Source organism: Lethenteron reissneri, chromosome 52 (genome assembly GCF_015708825.2).
Source record: "Lethenteron reissneri isolate LAM-NWPU_2019-01 chromosome 52, ASM1570882v1, whole genome shotgun sequence".
In the NCBI taxonomy this organism is placed as follows: domain Eukaryota; kingdom Metazoa; phylum Chordata; class Hyperoartia; order Petromyzontiformes; family Petromyzontidae; genus Lethenteron; species Lethenteron reissneri.
Genome location: NC_083830.1, coordinates 4,136,123 through 4,154,181, shown reverse-complemented (window position 1 = coordinate 4,154,181; position 18,059 = coordinate 4,136,123). Strand labels below are relative to the sequence as shown.

The 18,059-nt window shown below is 46.1% G+C and overlaps 1 protein-coding gene across 4 annotated transcripts in view; it reads right to left on the bottom strand.

Moving 5' to 3' along the window:
• Positions 1–16,404, bottom strand: part of LOC133356009 (uncharacterized) — a 46,956-nt gene extending 30,552 nt beyond the window's left edge. For 2 of the 4 annotated variants that reach the window (XM_061573501.1, XM_061573500.1), the window contains exons 1-2: positions 16,024–16,404; positions 9,763–9,879 (exon numbers count right to left, since the gene is read on the bottom strand). In XM_061573501.1, the coding sequence (XP_061429485.1) occupies positions 9,763–9,879; positions 16,024–16,166 (260 nt within the window). In that variant the 5' untranslated portion in view covers positions 16,167–16,404. Of the gene's footprint in view, positions 1–9,762; positions 10,133–16,023 lie in introns of all 4 variants that reach the window. The other 2 variants (XM_061573499.1, XM_061573502.1) reach the window with 2 other exon arrangements.
• Between the last annotated feature and the right edge of the window lie 1,655 nt (positions 16,405–18,059).

Here is an 18,059-nt window from a genome sequence, read left to right as displayed (position 1 = left end):
GGAGTCATGTTTGCATAGACCACAATACCTGCAGCCATAATGCAAACAAATGACATAACTCTGATAATGTATGCACTGTCCTTGAAGTTTATTGGTCCACACCCGAGACAGCTTTCCTTAGAGCCTAGTCTCACATGGGTTGGCGTCATCTGGTCCAACACATGTGAAATTAGGCTCAAAGGAAAGCTGTCTCGGGTGTGGACCAATCAACTTCAAAGACAGTGCATACATGATCAGAGTTATGTTTTTTGTTTGCATTATGGCTGCAGGTATTGTGGTCTATGCAAACATGACTCCTTGTAAAAAAAAGGTGTCAGTTTTGTTGCCAGATAGAAGGGTAAAAAAACAATTATCATATTTTTTACTGGCAAATGAGGTTCCAATGGTGGACACGTTTTGTTCACGTGACAAACCTTACTAATTGGCTGTGTCGGGTGGTGGCGGCGGCGGTGGGTTAACGACACAATTGTATTTGCGCGATTTAACCCAACAAAAACCATTGTCACGAATAATGTTGGTGGCGAAAACCCTCTTATGTGTATTAAACTCTGAACAAATAGCCGGTAAACCCCCCAAAAAATACTACAATCGGGTGCACGTTTGTAATAACATCCCAGTAAACGCGTAGCATTGTGCCAACGTTGGCACGTGGACGGAACAGTTCGTGGGCTCACCGTTCCATGTTTTACTCGGAATAATTTGCACGGTGGATGAAACGCTGTGGTTTATTTGATTAGTTTTTGTTGGTGGGGGTTGGGGGGGTGGGGCAGCTATTGTTTACCGCTCACCTGCCGCTAAGTCTGCCCGTGCCCAGGGACCGTGACGATGTTTGGGGGGGCTGTTGATGACAATCGAGGGAAGCAGTCGCCTATTTCAACGGTGGGGGGCTATGCAAGATACGACTGTGCCCCACCCCTCTCCTGCTCCCCCTCCCTGCTCCCACCTTCCTCCTCGTTTCTCCCGACTCACTTTTACTGAAATAACTTACGAATGTTTTTTTTTTAAACCCCGTATATACAATTATATGTTAGGCTATAACTATATATGTTATTTTAGTATTGGGTTTCGATGAAGAGAGTCTTCACCAGTGACGCGTTTAATAAAAAAAGATTTAAAGGTAACAATACTCACAAGTAAGTTGTTGTGCGTCTTGCTTTCATGCGCATGTCAGTGAGTAAACAATCCTGGTTGGTGTTCAGTAACACAGACACCAGCAGTAGCGCTACTCGATTTTACGCCGTGTGTATTTTTATAAATATATTTTTGTTAATTTGTAGCGATGTTATTTTTGGCATCTATGGTTAGTATTACATTTTTTTAAAAGTGTTATTTCATCATTTGACCTCCTTTGCCAGTACCAAAATATAAGAATAGGAGTTTTCCCCTTTTTTCTGGAAACAAAACTGAAACCTTTTTGCAAGGAATCAGACGACGCCAAAAGGCATCTGACACCAATTGAGACGAGGCTCAAAAGAAAGCTGTCTCTGGTGTGGACCAATCAGTTTCAAGGACAATGCATATATTATCAGTGTGTCTTTTGTTTGCATTATGACCACAAGTATTGTGGTTAATGCAGATATGATTCCTTGTAAAACGTTTTCAGTTGTGTTGCCAGAAAAAAGGGGAAAAACCCTCTTCTTAAAGTGTTACTTGTTTATTTGTTTGCAGGGCTGCACCTTTACCTTCATGTGTGTGTGTGTATATAGTTGGTACAGTAGGGGGCACAGGTGGTGCATCAGCCAGTCATCTCAGTCAGTCGACCCGTGGCACCTGGGTCTGCCCCGTGACCTCCTGCCAGCGGGCGTTCGACACTTCACGTGGCCTCAAGGTGCACATGGCCTGGCACAAGCGTCGTGGTGACGTCACCGCCACTTAGTGGCGAAAGGCGGTTGTTGTTGTATAGACATAAACAAAGTGCTGTTAGCGAGCACCTATGAAGGCCGGCACGGCACGCAAAGGGGTTAGTGGCCAACACCACGCCCGACCGCCTTTGCCTCCACAGTGCCGATGTTCACACACCGCGCCGCGTACTCAGTTGAGGCTGAGTTGACCTAGAGGAAGCCCGACTGGGCCCCCCCGATGCGTCGCATAACGCTGCCACCACATACACCCCCCATCGCTGCGCCTCTGATGTCAATGGACAATGAGTGCACAGCTGGACAGCGTAGCAGCGGTCAGTCGACGCCCCCCCCCCCGCCACTCTCCGTCAGTGTGCGCAGAGTTAATCGTCCGATTCTGGCAGCTGCCCCCCACCCGCGAATCCCACGAAGGGCGTCAGCGCAGCCGCCCGTGGTGCCCTCGAACCAGAGGTCGCAAACGGGTTTTGATTCCTTACCCGTAACCGTACCCGGCCGCACCAGGGTCGCAAACGGGTACCCGTACCCTACCCGAAATGAGTGACAAACGGTTACTCGCAAGTGACTCACGGCCTACCCGTACCCGTACCCGGCCGCACCAGGGTCGCAAACGGGTACCCGTACCCTACCCGAAATGAGTGACAAACGGTTACTCACCAGTGACTCACGGTCTACCCGTACCCGTACCCGGCCGCACCAGGGTCGCAAACGGCTACCCGTACCCGTACCCGGCTGGGCATGGGTAGCTGGGTATCGGGTAGGGTACGGGTATCGGGTACCCATTCCCTACCCGTACCCTACCCGAAATGAGTGACAAACGGTTACTCACCAGTGACTCACGGTCTACCCGTACCCGTACCCGGCCGCACCAGGGTCGCAAACGGGTACCCGTACCCGTACCCGGCTGGGTACGGGTAGCCGGGTATCGGGTAGGGTACGGGTATCGGGTACCCGGTTGCGACCTCTGCGTCTAACTGGGAGGTTCGGCAGGTCGCGGGACGCTCGGGCATCATCAGCAGTCCTCCCTGCCCATCGTGTGCCCTGCGACGTCGCTAAAACTACCGATGGTGATATTTTCTCGCAAATGTGACCCCGCGAATGATGAATATGGTTACGTCTCTTGCCAGGTCCACCCCTGCAATCTCACGAACGTGCATCCCGATTGAGTTTTTTTTGGGGAGGTATTGTGTCCGACATTTTTAAATCCTTTATATTAAGTTCACTTGCTTGCTTGCTTGCGTGCTTGCTTAGGACCGTGCAAATCTTTCGGTCGTTTTTTAACCCACTTCCCGTGAACCAATCGAGCTGACATTTTGCACACAGACTCGTTGTGCGTGACAATTTATTTTCGTGAAAAAAAATTCCCAAAATTTACACTGTTTAGGGAATTTTTTGTTAAATATTTAATTACCAATTGCTTAATGGTGGCAGACAATCATCTGACCCATAGGTGGCAGCCATCTCAAGCCAGAGGACGAGAGGACTCTAGCCGCCCCGATGCCACGCATATAAAGGATTTATAGTGAAAAACTTTGTTTTTACGGGTTAATTTTTATTTCTCTCTCCCTCTGCGCGTGCTAAAGCATGACGCACAGGGCGCCCGTAGAGTTCGTGAGAGAATCACCATGTCGCGAACGGCAGTTGCTCGAACGATCCTGAGTGTAACGCCAAAGAGACGTTGGTGAACGCCCGTGGACTCTCAACGTCTCGGCGTGCCGCTTGCCACCGTGAGCCACGTGCGGGTTTAAAGGGACGAGTCTCGTTGCGGTTTGTCGTGACATTTTAATTGAACCCCCCCCTCCTCCACCTCAAAACTGCTCTCTCTGTTTCTCGCTCTCTCTCTCTCGTTATAATTACGTAATTATATTAACGGCACATTTTATGGACACCCACGTACTTTGAAATCGTTCATGTGGACCGCTCCAGTGTCACAGGAATGTCACAGATACCCAGCGACACGGAGCAAGATGCCATGGGCTGCGTGTGTGTGTGCGTGTCTTTTCCTTTGTGTGTGTGCGTGAGTGTGGGTGTGTGAGTGTGTAGGGGAGCGGTAGTGTATCGGTTAGCTGCGCTACGAACCCGGCGACCCGAGTTCGATTCCCGCTCACGGCCAACACCATTGACGATTATTCGAACCGGTCCTGGGCCTCCCCTAGGTCGACTCGGCCTCAAATGAGTACCCGGTGCGATGTGTAAACATCGCCACTAGGGAGACAAAGGCGACCGGGCGTGGTTGCTGGCCCACTCACCCCCTCGTGTGCCACAGTGCCGGCCTTTCATAGGCGCTGCTACTCGCTAACAGCACTTGCCCCAGCAGTCTGTTACAGGCTACACGTGGGGGACTTTTGTTTTTTGTGGCTCGCTCACTGCCCCTTTGCTCTCGATCTGCTCGGGTTACACGGTGGGGGGGAGGGCACTCAAGGTTGGCGCTTCTCCGGTACAAGAACAACCCGGGCCTTATCGTGGGAAGAAGAATATCTCGTGATAGCAGAAGGGTGGCGGGGGGGGGGACATCCGTGTCAATTTATTGCCCTCCCACGGGGGTGCATCGTCGCTGTGATGAGGCGCTGGACAAAATCCGCGACTTTTAATCTAAAACAAAATATTTTAACTGAACTATTTTATTACATGCTTTAATTTAACTCACTCTGTCTGTTGTTGTATCCTCAAATCTTGTAACTCAATTTTAACCCACTTCCCAATGTGGTATCGACTGCAAACTTGGTATACTTATGTCATACTGATGACAATACTATATTATATCATAAAAAATAAATATTTTAAACAATATTTTTGATATGTTATGTTTCGGCTTGGGTCTAATTGTCCACGGTCAACTGACGTTGGCTGTAATTGACCACGGCCCCTTACGTTATGGCAAGCTTCGGGGCCACTTCCTGGAGTCGTGGAGTTCTTCCATTATTAGTACGGTACATTTCATTATAGCGTGTTTAAAAAAACTTTTTTTAAATATTACTTATTGTGATCTACTTTACCGGGTGAAGCCCACCGACATATTCGCTTCTTTTCTCAGAAGCGACCTGGCCACGTATAATCGCTCGACGAAGTGGCCGATAGCATCGTCATCATCACGTGGAAAGTTCTAGAATCAGCCATAAAAAAAAACTTCTAAACAAACGCATGTTCGATTTAAAGCTTTCGTGACTGCAAGGATTCATATTATTGGTTCTTTCGGTAAAGTCTCGTAGGAGGGAAATAATAAAATAATAAAAATAAAACAATCAAATTCTCACGACGTTTCGATTGCAACACAAGCAATCATCAAATTTTCTTGCTGTGGTTTTCACACCTGATGATGATTGCTTGTGTTGCAATAGAAACGTCGTGACAATTTAATTGTTTTATTTTTATTATTTTATTATTTCCCTTCTACGTGACTTTACCGAAAGAACCAAGAATATAAACGCATGTTGATTCTAAATATCCCGGCAAGTCTTAGCAGCATTCCCAGGACAGGCTATCCGGACAACCACGATCCCGGGAAAATCAGGGACAGGTGGCAACACTACTGGGGCGGGGGGGGGTGGGGAGCTCGGAGTGGGGGGCACCTCTAAAATAAATTTCCTGCACCCCCCCCCCGCCGCCTCTCTCCCGCAATTTTTTCCATCCTAGGCAACCACCTGTAGCCGCAACCCCCTAACCCCTACCCCGAGCGCCGTCAACTGACTACACAGTGGGGGCTTTTGTGCGCCTTGCGAGCGCTCCTCTCATCTCGCAGTCCCCCAAAATTTAATCTTCGTCCAATTACCGGGCGCGTAATAAATCGCGCACAGTGGCGCACATTGTCCGTCTCGCCCGCGATATTTCGCTTTCTGAGCGATGTGCCTAGGTGGCTTTTTTTTATTTAAGCCGGTTGGTTGGCTTTATTAAGGGATGGAAGAGATTGCAAGTTTTTAAATCCTTTATATTAAATTCGCTTGCTTGCTTAGGACCGTGCAAATCTTTCGGTCGTTTTTTAACCCACTTCCCGTGATCCAATCGAGCTGACATTTTGCACACAGACTCGTTGTGCGTGACAATGTTTAGGGGAAAAAATTAAATATTTAATTACCAATTGTTTAATGCTGCCAGACAATCATCTGACCCATAGGTGGCAGCCATCTCAAGCCAGAGGACGAGAGGACTCTAGCCGCCCCGATGCCACGCATATAAAGGATTTATAGTGAAAAACTTTGTTTTTACGGGTTAATTTTTTTTTTCTCCGAAAGGGGCCGAAAGCTCCCCCGCGGAGCTCCGCGGATACCCCACGGAGCTCCCCCTCACACCTGCGGAGCTCCGCGGGGCCCCGTGGTCTCGTAGCGGTGGAAATTTTTGCCCGTCGCGTTTTGCTCGGAAGTTTCTGCCCACCGTGCGTGCGTGTGACCTGCGCGCGCGTGCGCCAATGTTACGCTATACAGGGTATTTTAAACAGATGGACCCGATTTGAAATCGCTATATCTCTGCAACCTCAAAACGCCCATGAATGAAACTCTTGCCACTTGAAAGGGCGGGGCATAACGTTTAAAATGATTACTGCTTGATGCCTCTCCCAGCGCACAAACAGCCCCTAGCCTCAGTCATTCGCAAGACGCACTGCCTCAACGTTGGATAGGTCTCACGGGACACCAAGACTTGGCGCTACACTCTTGGCCCCCAAGATCCCCATACATCATCACACCCTGCGACTTTTTCTTGTGGGGATACGTCAAAGACCGTGTTGTTTTTGTGCCACCATTAGCGACTAATCTGGATGACCTCAAAAACAGAATCACGGCAGCGGTGACTTCAGTGGAAGAAGACACTTTGAGAGGCGCTGGGGACGAATTCAACTATCGTCTCGATGTTGTCCATACAGTAGGTGGAGGGCACATAGAGCATTTATAAAATGGTTAGTAAAACTTGATAACTCATTAAACATATTCTTGTTTTTTTCGGTAAAGTCACGTAGAAGGGAAACAATAAAATAATAAAAATATAAAACAATAGTATTCTCATGACGTTTCGACTGCAACACAAGCAATCATCATCAGGTGTGAAAAAATTTGAAAAAAAGATTTCAAATTTTCTTGCTGTGTTTTTCACACGTGATGATGATTGCTTGTGTTGCAGGCGAAACGTCGTGAGAATTGTATTTTTTATATTTTTATAATTTTTTCGTTTCCCTTCTACGTGACTTTACCGAAAGAACCAAGAATATGAATCCCTGCAGTCACGAAAGCTTTGAATCAAAATTTAACTCATTAAACCGTTTGTAACTTTTTGTGTAATTGTAACATGTTGCCATCGTGAAATATACTGCTTTGAAATCGGGTCCATCTTTTTTAATCACCCTGCATAAATGCGCGCGCTTTGACTCGTCGCGGTTGCTTTAGCAGACCGCCATGACGAGCACGTTTTTTTTATGGATCGTCGCCAAAATGTCGATTCGTTTGCAGTCGCCTTGGCGAAACGTCTCACGGTTATGCCACGCGAAAAATCCCATTTCGATGTACATACGCGTGCGACAAATGTAATATTATACAATTAAACCCATGAATATTTCAGGTTTTTTTTTTATCGTGGAATATTGCGGGGAAGTGGAGGGGTGATAAATATGCGAATGTTGTATTTTTAATTTTTTGTATTAATAACAAATATCCCCTCGCCACACTGAGAGAGTACAATTCAGTCGGAATATTTCACCACCATCGTCAATAAGGACACCGTGTGTGTGGCTTGTAAAGGAAAACACATGTATATAATCGGCGACGTTTCAGACAATGGGCCTTCTGCATAGCACGTGCATCCTATGCAAGCATGATATAATCATAGCGTAATAAAAATAATAAACTAAGTTTCCATCAAGCGCCTTTCAAATTGGTAATCTCGAAGCGCTGTACATCACAGGTAAACTAAATGTATATCTAAAAATAAACCACTGACGCAGCAGTAAACGCCGATCACAATCACAATAAAACCAGAGATAAAATGAAAATATCAACAATGGCCACTGACGATATCGTTGGGACCCAGGGAAGCGACTGCTTAAAAATGTCACAATCTCCATACAATCGAATCGATCTGAAAGAAAAGCCATTGAATAAATAGAGTTTTTTTTTGCTTCATTTAAAAGGAGCAATGGAGATTTAGAGTTCCCGATTCGTATGGGAATACCGTTCCCAAGCACTTGATCCGCGTTCATTCGTTACTGGACAAGTGTGAAAAAATAGCTTCATAGCTCATCGGATTCCTCCAGTATGAATACAATATTCAGATTCCGATTTTGATGCATGCCGGCTGTTTGGGGTATTGACGATACTACCTTGTGTGTCTGTTTGTTTGTTGAACTTCTTTCGCACCGTGCGTAGCCAACAGCGCTAATCAGAGGTGCAGTGTTGAGTCTATGGGCAGTGTTGAGTCTATGGGTAGTGTTGAGTCTATGGGTAGTGTTGAGTCTATGGGTAGTGTTGAGTCTATGGGCAGTGTTGAGTCTATGGGCAGTGTTGAGTCTATGGTGAAGTGTTGAGTCTATGGGTAGTGTTGAGTCTATGGGCAGTGTTGAGTCTATGGTTAGTGTTGAGTCTATGGGTAGTGTTGAGTCTATGGGCAGTGTTGAGTCTATGGTTAGTGTTGAGTCTATGGGCAGTGTTGAGTCTACGGGTAGTGTTGAGTCTACGGGCAGTGTTGAGTCTATGGTGCAGTGTTGAGTCTATGGGCAGTGTTGAGTCTATGGTGCAGTGTTGAGTCTATGGGCAGTATTGAGTCTATGGGCAGTGTTGAGTCTATGGTGCAGTGTTGAGTCTATGGGCAGTGTTGAGTCTATGGTGCAGTGTTGAGTCTATGGTTAGTGTTGACTCTATGGGCAGTGTTGACTCTATGGGTAGTGTTGAGTCTATGGGTAGTGTTGAGTCTATGGGCAGTGTTGAGTCTATGGTTAGTGTTGACTCTATGGGCAGTGTTGAGTCTACGGGTAGTGTTGAGTCTATGGTGCAGTGTTGAGTCTATGGTTAGTGTTGAGTCTATGGGTAGTGTTGAGTCTACGGGTAGTGTTGAGTCTATGGTTAGTGTTGAGTCTATGGGTAGTGTTGAGTCTACGGGTAGTGTTGAGTCTATGGTTAGTGTTGAGTCTATGGGTAGTGTTGAGTCTACGGGTAGTGTTGAGTCTATGGTGCAGTGTTGAGTCTATGGTTAGTGTTGAGTCTATGGGCAGTGTTGAGTCTACGGGTAGTGTTGAGTCTATGGTTAGTGTTGAGTCTATGGGTAGTGTTGAGTCTATGGGCAGTGTTGAGTCTATGGGTAGTGTTGAGTCTATGGTGCAGTGTTGAGTCTATGGTTAGTGTTGAGTCTATGGGCAGTGTTGAGTCTACGGGTAGTGTTGAGTCTACGGGCAGTGTTGAGTCTATGGTGCAGTGTTGAGTCTATGGGCAGTGTTGAGTCTATGGTGCAGTGTTGAGTCTATGGGTAGTGTTGAGTCTATGGTGCAGTGTTGAGTCTATGGTTAGTGTTGACTCTATGGGCAGTGTTGACTCTATGGGTAGTGTTGAGTCTATGGGTAGTGTTAGTCTATGGGTAGTGTTAGTCTATCGGTAGTGTTCGTCTATGGGCAGTGTTGAGTCTATGGGCAGTGTTAGTCTATGGGCAGTGTTGAGTTTATGGGCAGTGTTAGTCTATGGTCAGTGTGTATGTTTGTGCTGTATGTTGAAGTTCTTTCGCGCCGCACGAAGCCGCGTGAAAATTAATGAACGTAATTTGGTGGAATGCGTACGACTGCCGACAGCGAGAGAGTTCCACTGTTTTTTTAGTATTTCCCCGTAGGGCCAAAGCAAAGTCTGTAGAGGTCATCATCGCGACGAGGTAACGGCGTCGCCCGTCCGTAGGCGAGCGAGTGAGAGCGCGGTGCAGGTGAAACGGCGGAATGAGCTCTTACCTGCACGCCATGGCGGTTGGATTGAGCCTCTTCTGGAAGTTTCGACCGAAAATAAGTTGCCTCTCGGTCCTTCGCCTCTCTGCGGCAAACTCGCGCTCAGCTTTCTTTGACACGAACCTGCAGAACGGCGGCGTTGTGTCCATTCGGTATCACAGCCCTCTTATAAGTCCTCGTCAAGTTGTTTTTTGATTGGTGGCCGATTATTTATTTAATTACTCAAGGGGGGGTGGGGGAGTTTCAGAATTTAATATCCTTCACAAGGCCTTCCATTCTATCAGCCTTTGTTCCATCGGTGTCCTTGATTTAACCAGATAAGCGATCAGTCAGATCCATTTTCGGTTTCGCAACGGATACCTGGAATCCTTAGTACCTAAGCAACAACAACGATACAATTGATCAACATTATTGTGGTTTAAGTCGAAACCGTAGTTTAAGTTTGTGACTTTGGGCCGGGGAAACTGTCACGCACATCATCAGATTGCGTCCCCGTGAATTATTTCCCAGGGTGCTGAGCACCAATTTCACAGCCAAAATGACTCGCTCACATTGTGAATTCGCTTTTGCAACTTGTGCTTTGCCCAATTGTGGGGAGTTCATCAAAGCTCCGGACACAATGGTTTCAGGCAACGAGACTAACACATACATACGAGGTATTCATATTCTTGGGTGTTTTTGGTAAAGTCACGTAGGTAAAAAATTTAAATTAATAAAAGTAATATAAAATAAAAATAAAATAAAAATCACGACGTTTCGGAGGCAACACAAGCTTCCGTCTTCAGGTGGAACCGTCACAGCACGCTTGCTGTATCATTTACTTGATCGTCACAGCACGCTTGCTGTATCAAGTAGCTTGTGTTGCCTCCGAAACGTCGTGATTTTTATCTTATTTTTATTTTATTTTACTTTTATTAATTTAAAATTTTTACGTACGTGACTTTACCGAAACAACCCAAGAATATGAATCCTTGCAGTCACGAAAGCTTCAAATCTAGAATATATACGAGGATTTGCCACGGTGTTACGGTCAGTGCAACGGACCTGCAATCCAGAGGTCACCCGTTTCGACCTCCGCGCATGGCATTTGAAGCAATGGGGCAAAGTTTCTTAAATGTCCATCCAGCAGCGTGAATGGGTGCGTCGTAGCAAGTCGATTGGCAGGTCACGTGCGGCGGGTCTAATTGTCCACGGTCAACTGACGTTGGCTGTAATTGACCACGGCCCCTTACGTTATGGCAAGCTTCGGGGCCACTTCCTGGAGTCGTGGAGTTCTTCCATTATTAGTACGGTACATTTCATTATAGCGTGTTTAAAAAAACTTTTTTTAAATATTACTTATTGTGATCTACTTTACCGGGTGAAGCCCACCGACATATTCGCTTCTTTTCTCAGAAGCGACCTGGCCACGTATAATCGCTCGACGAAGTGGCCGATAGCATCGTCATCATCACGTGGAAAGTTCTAGAATCAGCCATAAAAAAAAACTTCTAAACAAACGCATGTTCGATTTAAAGCTTTCGTGACTGCAAGGATTCATATTATTGGTTCTTTCGGTAAAGTCTCGTAGGAGGGAAATAATAAAATAATAAAAATAAAACAATCAAATTCTCACGACGTTTCGATTGCAACACAAGCAATCATCAAATTTTCTTGCTGTGGTTTTCACACCTGATGATGATTGCTTGTGTTGCAATAGAAACGTCGTGACAATTTAATTGTTTTATTTTTATTATTTTATTATTTCCCTTCTACGTGACTTTACCGAAAGAACCAAGAATATAAACGCATGTTGATTCTAAATATCCCGGCAAGTCTTAGCAGCATTCCCAGGACAGGCTATCCGGACAACCACGATCCCGGGAAAATCAGGGACAGGTGGCAACACTACTGGGGCGGGGGGGGGTGGGGAGCTCGGAGTGGGGGGCACCTCTAAAATAAATTTCCTGCACCCCCCCCCCGCCGCCTCTCTCCCGCAATTTTTTCCATCCTAGGCAACCACCTGTAGCCGCAACCCCCTAACCCCTACCCCGAGCGCCGTCAACTGACTACACAGTGGGGGCTTTTGTGCGCCTTGCGAGCGCTCCTCTCATCTCGCAGTCCCCCAAAATTTAATCTTCGTCCAATTACCGGGCGCGTAATAAATCGCGCACAGTGGCGCACATTGTCCGTCTCGCCCGCGATATTTCGCTTTCTGAGCGATGTGCCTAGGTGGCTTTTTTTTATTTAAGCCGGTTGGTTGGCTTTATTAAGGGATGGAAGAGATTGCAAGTTTTTAAATCCTTTATATTAAATTCGCTTGCTTGCTTAGGACCGTGCAAATCTTTCGGTCGTTTTTTAACCCACTTCCCGTGATCCAATCGAGCTGACATTTTGCACACAGACTCGTTGTGCGTGACAATGTTTAGGGGAAAAAATTAAATATTTAATTACCAATTGTTTAATGCTGCCAGACAATCATCTGACCCATAGGTGGCAGCCATCTCAAGCCAGAGGACGAGAGGACTCTAGCCGCCCCGATGCCACGCATATAAAGGATTTATAGTGAAAAACTTTGTTTTTACGGGTTAATTTTTTTTTTCTCCGAAAGGGGCCGAAAGCTCCCCCGCGGAGCTCCGCGGATACCCCACGGAGCTCCCCCTCACACCTGCGGAGCTCCGCGGGGCCCCGTGGTCTCGTAGCGGTGGAAATTTTTGCCCGTCGCGTTTTGCTCGGAAGTTTCTGCCCACCGTGCGTGCGTGTGACCTGCGCGCGCGTGCGCCAATGTTACGCTATACAGGGTATTTTAAACAGATGGACCCGATTTGAAATCGCTATATCTCTGCAACCTCAAAACGCCCATGAATGAAACTCTTGCCACTTGAAAGGGCGGGGCATAACGTTTAAAATGATTACTGCTTGATGCCTCTCCCAGCGCACAAACAGCCCCTAGCCTCAGTCATTCGCAAGACGCACTGCCTCAACGTTGGATAGGTCTCACGGGACACCAAGACTTGGCGCTACACTCTTGGCCCCCAAGATCCCCATACATCATCACACCCTGCGACTTTTTCTTGTGGGGATACGTCAAAGACCGTGTTGTTTTTGTGCCACCATTAGCGACTAATCTGGATGACCTCAAAAACAGAATCACGGCAGCGGTGACTTCAGTGGAAGAAGACACTTTGAGAGGCGCTGGGGACGAATTCAACTATCGTCTCGATGTTGTCCATACAGTAGGTGGAGGGCACATAGAGCATTTATAAAATGGTTAGTAAAACTTGATAACTCATTAAACATATTCTTGTTTTTTTCGGTAAAGTCACGTAGAAGGGAAACAATAAAATAATAAAAATATAAAACAATAGTATTCTCATGACGTTTCGACTGCAACACAAGCAATCATCATCAGGTGTGAAAAAATTTGAAAAAAAGATTTCAAATTTTCTTGCTGTGTTTTTCACACGTGATGATGATTGCTTGTGTTGCAGGCGAAACGTCGTGAGAATTGTATTTTTTATATTTTTATAATTTTTTCGTTTCCCTTCTACGTGACTTTACCGAAAGAACCAAGAATATGAATCCCTGCAGTCACGAAAGCTTTGAATCAAAATTTAACTCATTAAACCGTTTGTAACTTTTTGTGTAATTGTAACATGTTGCCATCGTGAAATATACTGCTTTGAAATCGGGTCCATCTTTTTTAATCACCCTGCATAAATGCGCGCGCTTTGACTCGTCGCGGTTGCTTTAGCAGACCGCCATGACGAGCACGTTTTTTTTATGGATCGTCGCCAAAATGTCGATTCGTTTGCAGTCGCCTTGGCGAAACGTCTCACGGTTATGCCACGCGAAAAATCCCATTTCGATGTACATACGCGTGCGACAAATGTAATATTATACAATTAAACCCATGAATATTTCAGGTTTTTTTTTTATCGTGGAATATTGCGGGGAAGTGGAGGGGTGATAAATATGCGAATGTTGTATTTTTAATTTTTTGTATTAATAACAAATATCCCCTCGCCACACTGAGAGAGTACAATTCAGTCGGAATATTTCACCACCATCGTCAATAAGGACACCGTGTGTGTGGCTTGTAAAGGAAAACACATGTATATAATCGGCGACGTTTCAGACAATGGGCCTTCTGCATAGCACGTGCATCCTATGCAAGCATGATATAATCATAGCGTAATAAAAATAATAAACTAAGTTTCCATCAAGCGCCTTTCAAATTGGTAATCTCGAAGCGCTGTACATCACAGGTAAACTAAATGTATATCTAAAAATAAACCACTGACGCAGCAGTAAACGCCGATCACAATCACAATAAAACCAGAGATAAAATGAAAATATCAACAATGGCCACTGACGATATCGTTGGGACCCAGGGAAGCGACTGCTTAAAAATGTCACAATCTCCATACAATCGAATCGATCTGAAAGAAAAGCCATTGAATAAATAGAGTTTTTTTTTGCTTCATTTAAAAGGAGCAATGGAGATTTAGAGTTCCCGATTCGTATGGGAATACCGTTCCCAAGCACTTGATCCGCGTTCATTCGTTACTGGACAAGTGTGAAAAAATAGCTTCATAGCTCATCGGATTCCTCCAGTATGAATACAATATTCAGATTCCGATTTTGATGCATGCCGGCTGTTTGGGGTATTGACGATACTACCTTGTGTGTCTGTTTGTTTGTTGAACTTCTTTCGCACCGTGCGTAGCCAACAGCGCTAATCAGAGGTGCAGTGTTGAGTCTATGGGCAGTGTTGAGTCTATGGGTAGTGTTGAGTCTATGGGTAGTGTTGAGTCTATGGGTAGTGTTGAGTCTATGGGCAGTGTTGAGTCTATGGGCAGTGTTGAGTCTATGGTGAAGTGTTGAGTCTATGGGTAGTGTTGAGTCTATGGGCAGTGTTGAGTCTATGGTTAGTGTTGAGTCTATGGGTAGTGTTGAGTCTATGGGCAGTGTTGAGTCTATGGTTAGTGTTGAGTCTATGGGCAGTGTTGAGTCTACGGGTAGTGTTGAGTCTACGGGCAGTGTTGAGTCTATGGTGCAGTGTTGAGTCTATGGGCAGTGTTGAGTCTATGGTGCAGTGTTGAGTCTATGGGCAGTATTGAGTCTATGGGCAGTGTTGAGTCTATGGTGCAGTGTTGAGTCTATGGGCAGTGTTGAGTCTATGGTGCAGTGTTGAGTCTATGGTTAGTGTTGACTCTATGGGCAGTGTTGACTCTATGGGTAGTGTTGAGTCTATGGGTAGTGTTGAGTCTATGGGCAGTGTTGAGTCTATGGTTAGTGTTGACTCTATGGGCAGTGTTGAGTCTACGGGTAGTGTTGAGTCTATGGTGCAGTGTTGAGTCTATGGTTAGTGTTGAGTCTATGGGTAGTGTTGAGTCTACGGGTAGTGTTGAGTCTATGGTTAGTGTTGAGTCTATGGGTAGTGTTGAGTCTACGGGTAGTGTTGAGTCTATGGTTAGTGTTGAGTCTATGGGTAGTGTTGAGTCTACGGGTAGTGTTGAGTCTATGGTGCAGTGTTGAGTCTATGGTTAGTGTTGAGTCTATGGGCAGTGTTGAGTCTACGGGTAGTGTTGAGTCTATGGTTAGTGTTGAGTCTATGGGTAGTGTTGAGTCTATGGGCAGTGTTGAGTCTATGGGTAGTGTTGAGTCTATGGTGCAGTGTTGAGTCTATGGTTAGTGTTGAGTCTATGGGCAGTGTTGAGTCTACGGGTAGTGTTGAGTCTACGGGCAGTGTTGAGTCTATGGTGCAGTGTTGAGTCTATGGGCAGTGTTGAGTCTATGGTGCAGTGTTGAGTCTATGGGTAGTGTTGAGTCTATGGTGCAGTGTTGAGTCTATGGTTAGTGTTGACTCTATGGGCAGTGTTGACTCTATGGGTAGTGTTGAGTCTATGGGTAGTGTTAGTCTATGGGTAGTGTTAGTCTATCGGTAGTGTTCGTCTATGGGCAGTGTTGAGTCTATGGGCAGTGTTAGTCTATGGGCAGTGTTGAGTTTATGGGCAGTGTTAGTCTATGGTCAGTGTGTATGTTTGTGCTGTATGTTGAAGTTCTTTCGCGCCGCACGAAGCCGCGTGAAAATTAATGAACGTAATTTGGTGGAATGCGTACGACTGCCGACAGCGAGAGAGTTCCACTGTTTTTTTAGTATTTCCCCGTAGGGCCAAAGCAAAGTCTGTAGAGGTCATCATCGCGACGAGGTAACGGCGTCGCCCGTCCGTAGGCGAGCGAGTGAGAGCGCGGTGCAGGTGAAACGGCGGAATGAGCTCTTACCTGCACGCCATGGCGGTTGGATTGAGCCTCTTCTGGAAGTTTCGACCGAAAATAAGTTGCCTCTCGGTCCTTCGCCTCTCTGCGGCAAACTCGCGCTCAGCTTTCTTTGACACGAACCTGCAGAACGGCGGCGTTGTGTCCATTCGGTATCACAGCCCTCTTATAAGTCCTCGTCAAGTTGTTTTTTGATTGGTGGCCGATTATTTATTTAATTACTCAAGGGGGGGTGGGGGAGTTTCAGAATTTAATATCCTTCACAAGGCCTTCCATTCTATCAGCCTTTGTTCCATCGGTGTCCTTGATTTAACCAGATAAGCGATCAGTCAGATCCATTTTCGGTTTCGCAACGGATACCTGGAATCCTTAGTACCTAAGCAACAACAACGATACAATTGATCAACATTATTGTGGTTTAAGTCGAAACCGTAGTTTAAGTTTGTGACTTTGGGCCGGGGAAACTGTCACGCACATCATCAGATTGCGTCCCCGTGAATTATTTCCCAGGGTGCTGAGCACCAATTTCACAGCCAAAATGACTCGCTCACATTGTGAATTCGCTTTTGCAACTTGTGCTTTGCCCAATTGTGGGGAGTTCATCAAAGCTCCGGACACAATGGTTTCAGGCAACGAGACTAACACATACATACGAGGTATTCATATTCTTGGGTGTTTTTGGTAAAGTCACGTAGGTAAAAAATTTAAATTAATAAAAGTAATATAAAATAAAAATAAAATAAAAATCACGACGTTTCGGAGGCAACACAAGCTTCCGTCTTCAGGTGGAACCGTCACAGCACGCTTGCTGTATCATTTACTTGATCGTCACAGCACGCTTGCTGTATCAAGTAGCTTGTGTTGCCTCCGAAACGTCGTGATTTTTATCTTATTTTTATTTTATTTTACTTTTATTAATTTAAAATTTTTACGTACGTGACTTTACCGAAACAACCCAAGAATATGAATCCTTGCAGTCACGAAAGCTTCAAATCTAGAATATATACGAGGATTTGCCACGGTGTTACGGTCAGTGCAACGGACCTGCAATCCAGAGGTCACCCGTTTCGACCTCCGCGCATGGCATTTGAAGCAATGGGGCAAAGTTTCTTAAATGTCCATCCAGCAGCGTGAATGGGTGCGTCGTAGCAAGTCGATTGGCAGGTCACGTGCGGCGGGTAAAAGCGTGGGGGCAATGCCACCTGTAGTCAAGACGTTAATCTGCGGACGTAACGGCCGCAACTCAGAGGCGCGGAGCCAAGCTCAGAGTCACTCGAAAGCACGTGGCTGTAGAGGTGAGCTTTTAAGTGTCTCTTGAAGGAGACGATTGCGGTGATGCTGCGAATGTGCAGAGGGGATTGCGTTCCAGACTGTTGGGGCAGCCACCGAGAAGCGGCGCATAGACACTATGACCATCCTGGATCTTGGTATCGAGAGGAGGTCGTGAGTCACACTGCGCAGGCATCTGCCGTGTGCTGCGCTGCAAGTCGTCAATAGTGAGGATAGGTACGGGGGGCAGGCAGGTGTGAAGGCGCGGTGGCAGAGGCAGGCGATCTTGTATGTGACCCTGCTGGCAATGGGTACCCAGTGGAGGGCACGGAGAGACAGGCAAGTGAGTCGAGACGGGGATGAGACGACGCATGGCAGGTTGTTTTGTAGTCTTTGAAGTTTTTTTTTTGTTTGGTCAGCGCGCTTTCAGACGCGCTCCTGCGGCCGTCTGGTACGCTTTTTTTCCTTCCGATATTAGGAAGTCGCTTGAGCCTTGCGTTTTTAAACCATCTGGATTGACAAACTAATTTCTCTAGAACTGATTGTCGTGTTTAGTTTGTTGTCCTTTCCCTCGCACCTGCGATAAGCACGGTTGGCTACGTACGGTGCGAAATGAGTTCAACATACTTGGAAGAGTAGAGAGCTTCCTCTAGTGGAGGCCCTTCCACCAACATTGCACGAGCCAGACATTGCAGGGCTGCACCTTTACCTTTTTACATTGTTTGATTAATTTTTTTTCCGGTATGAAAACAATTTATATCGCTCGCGTCTTG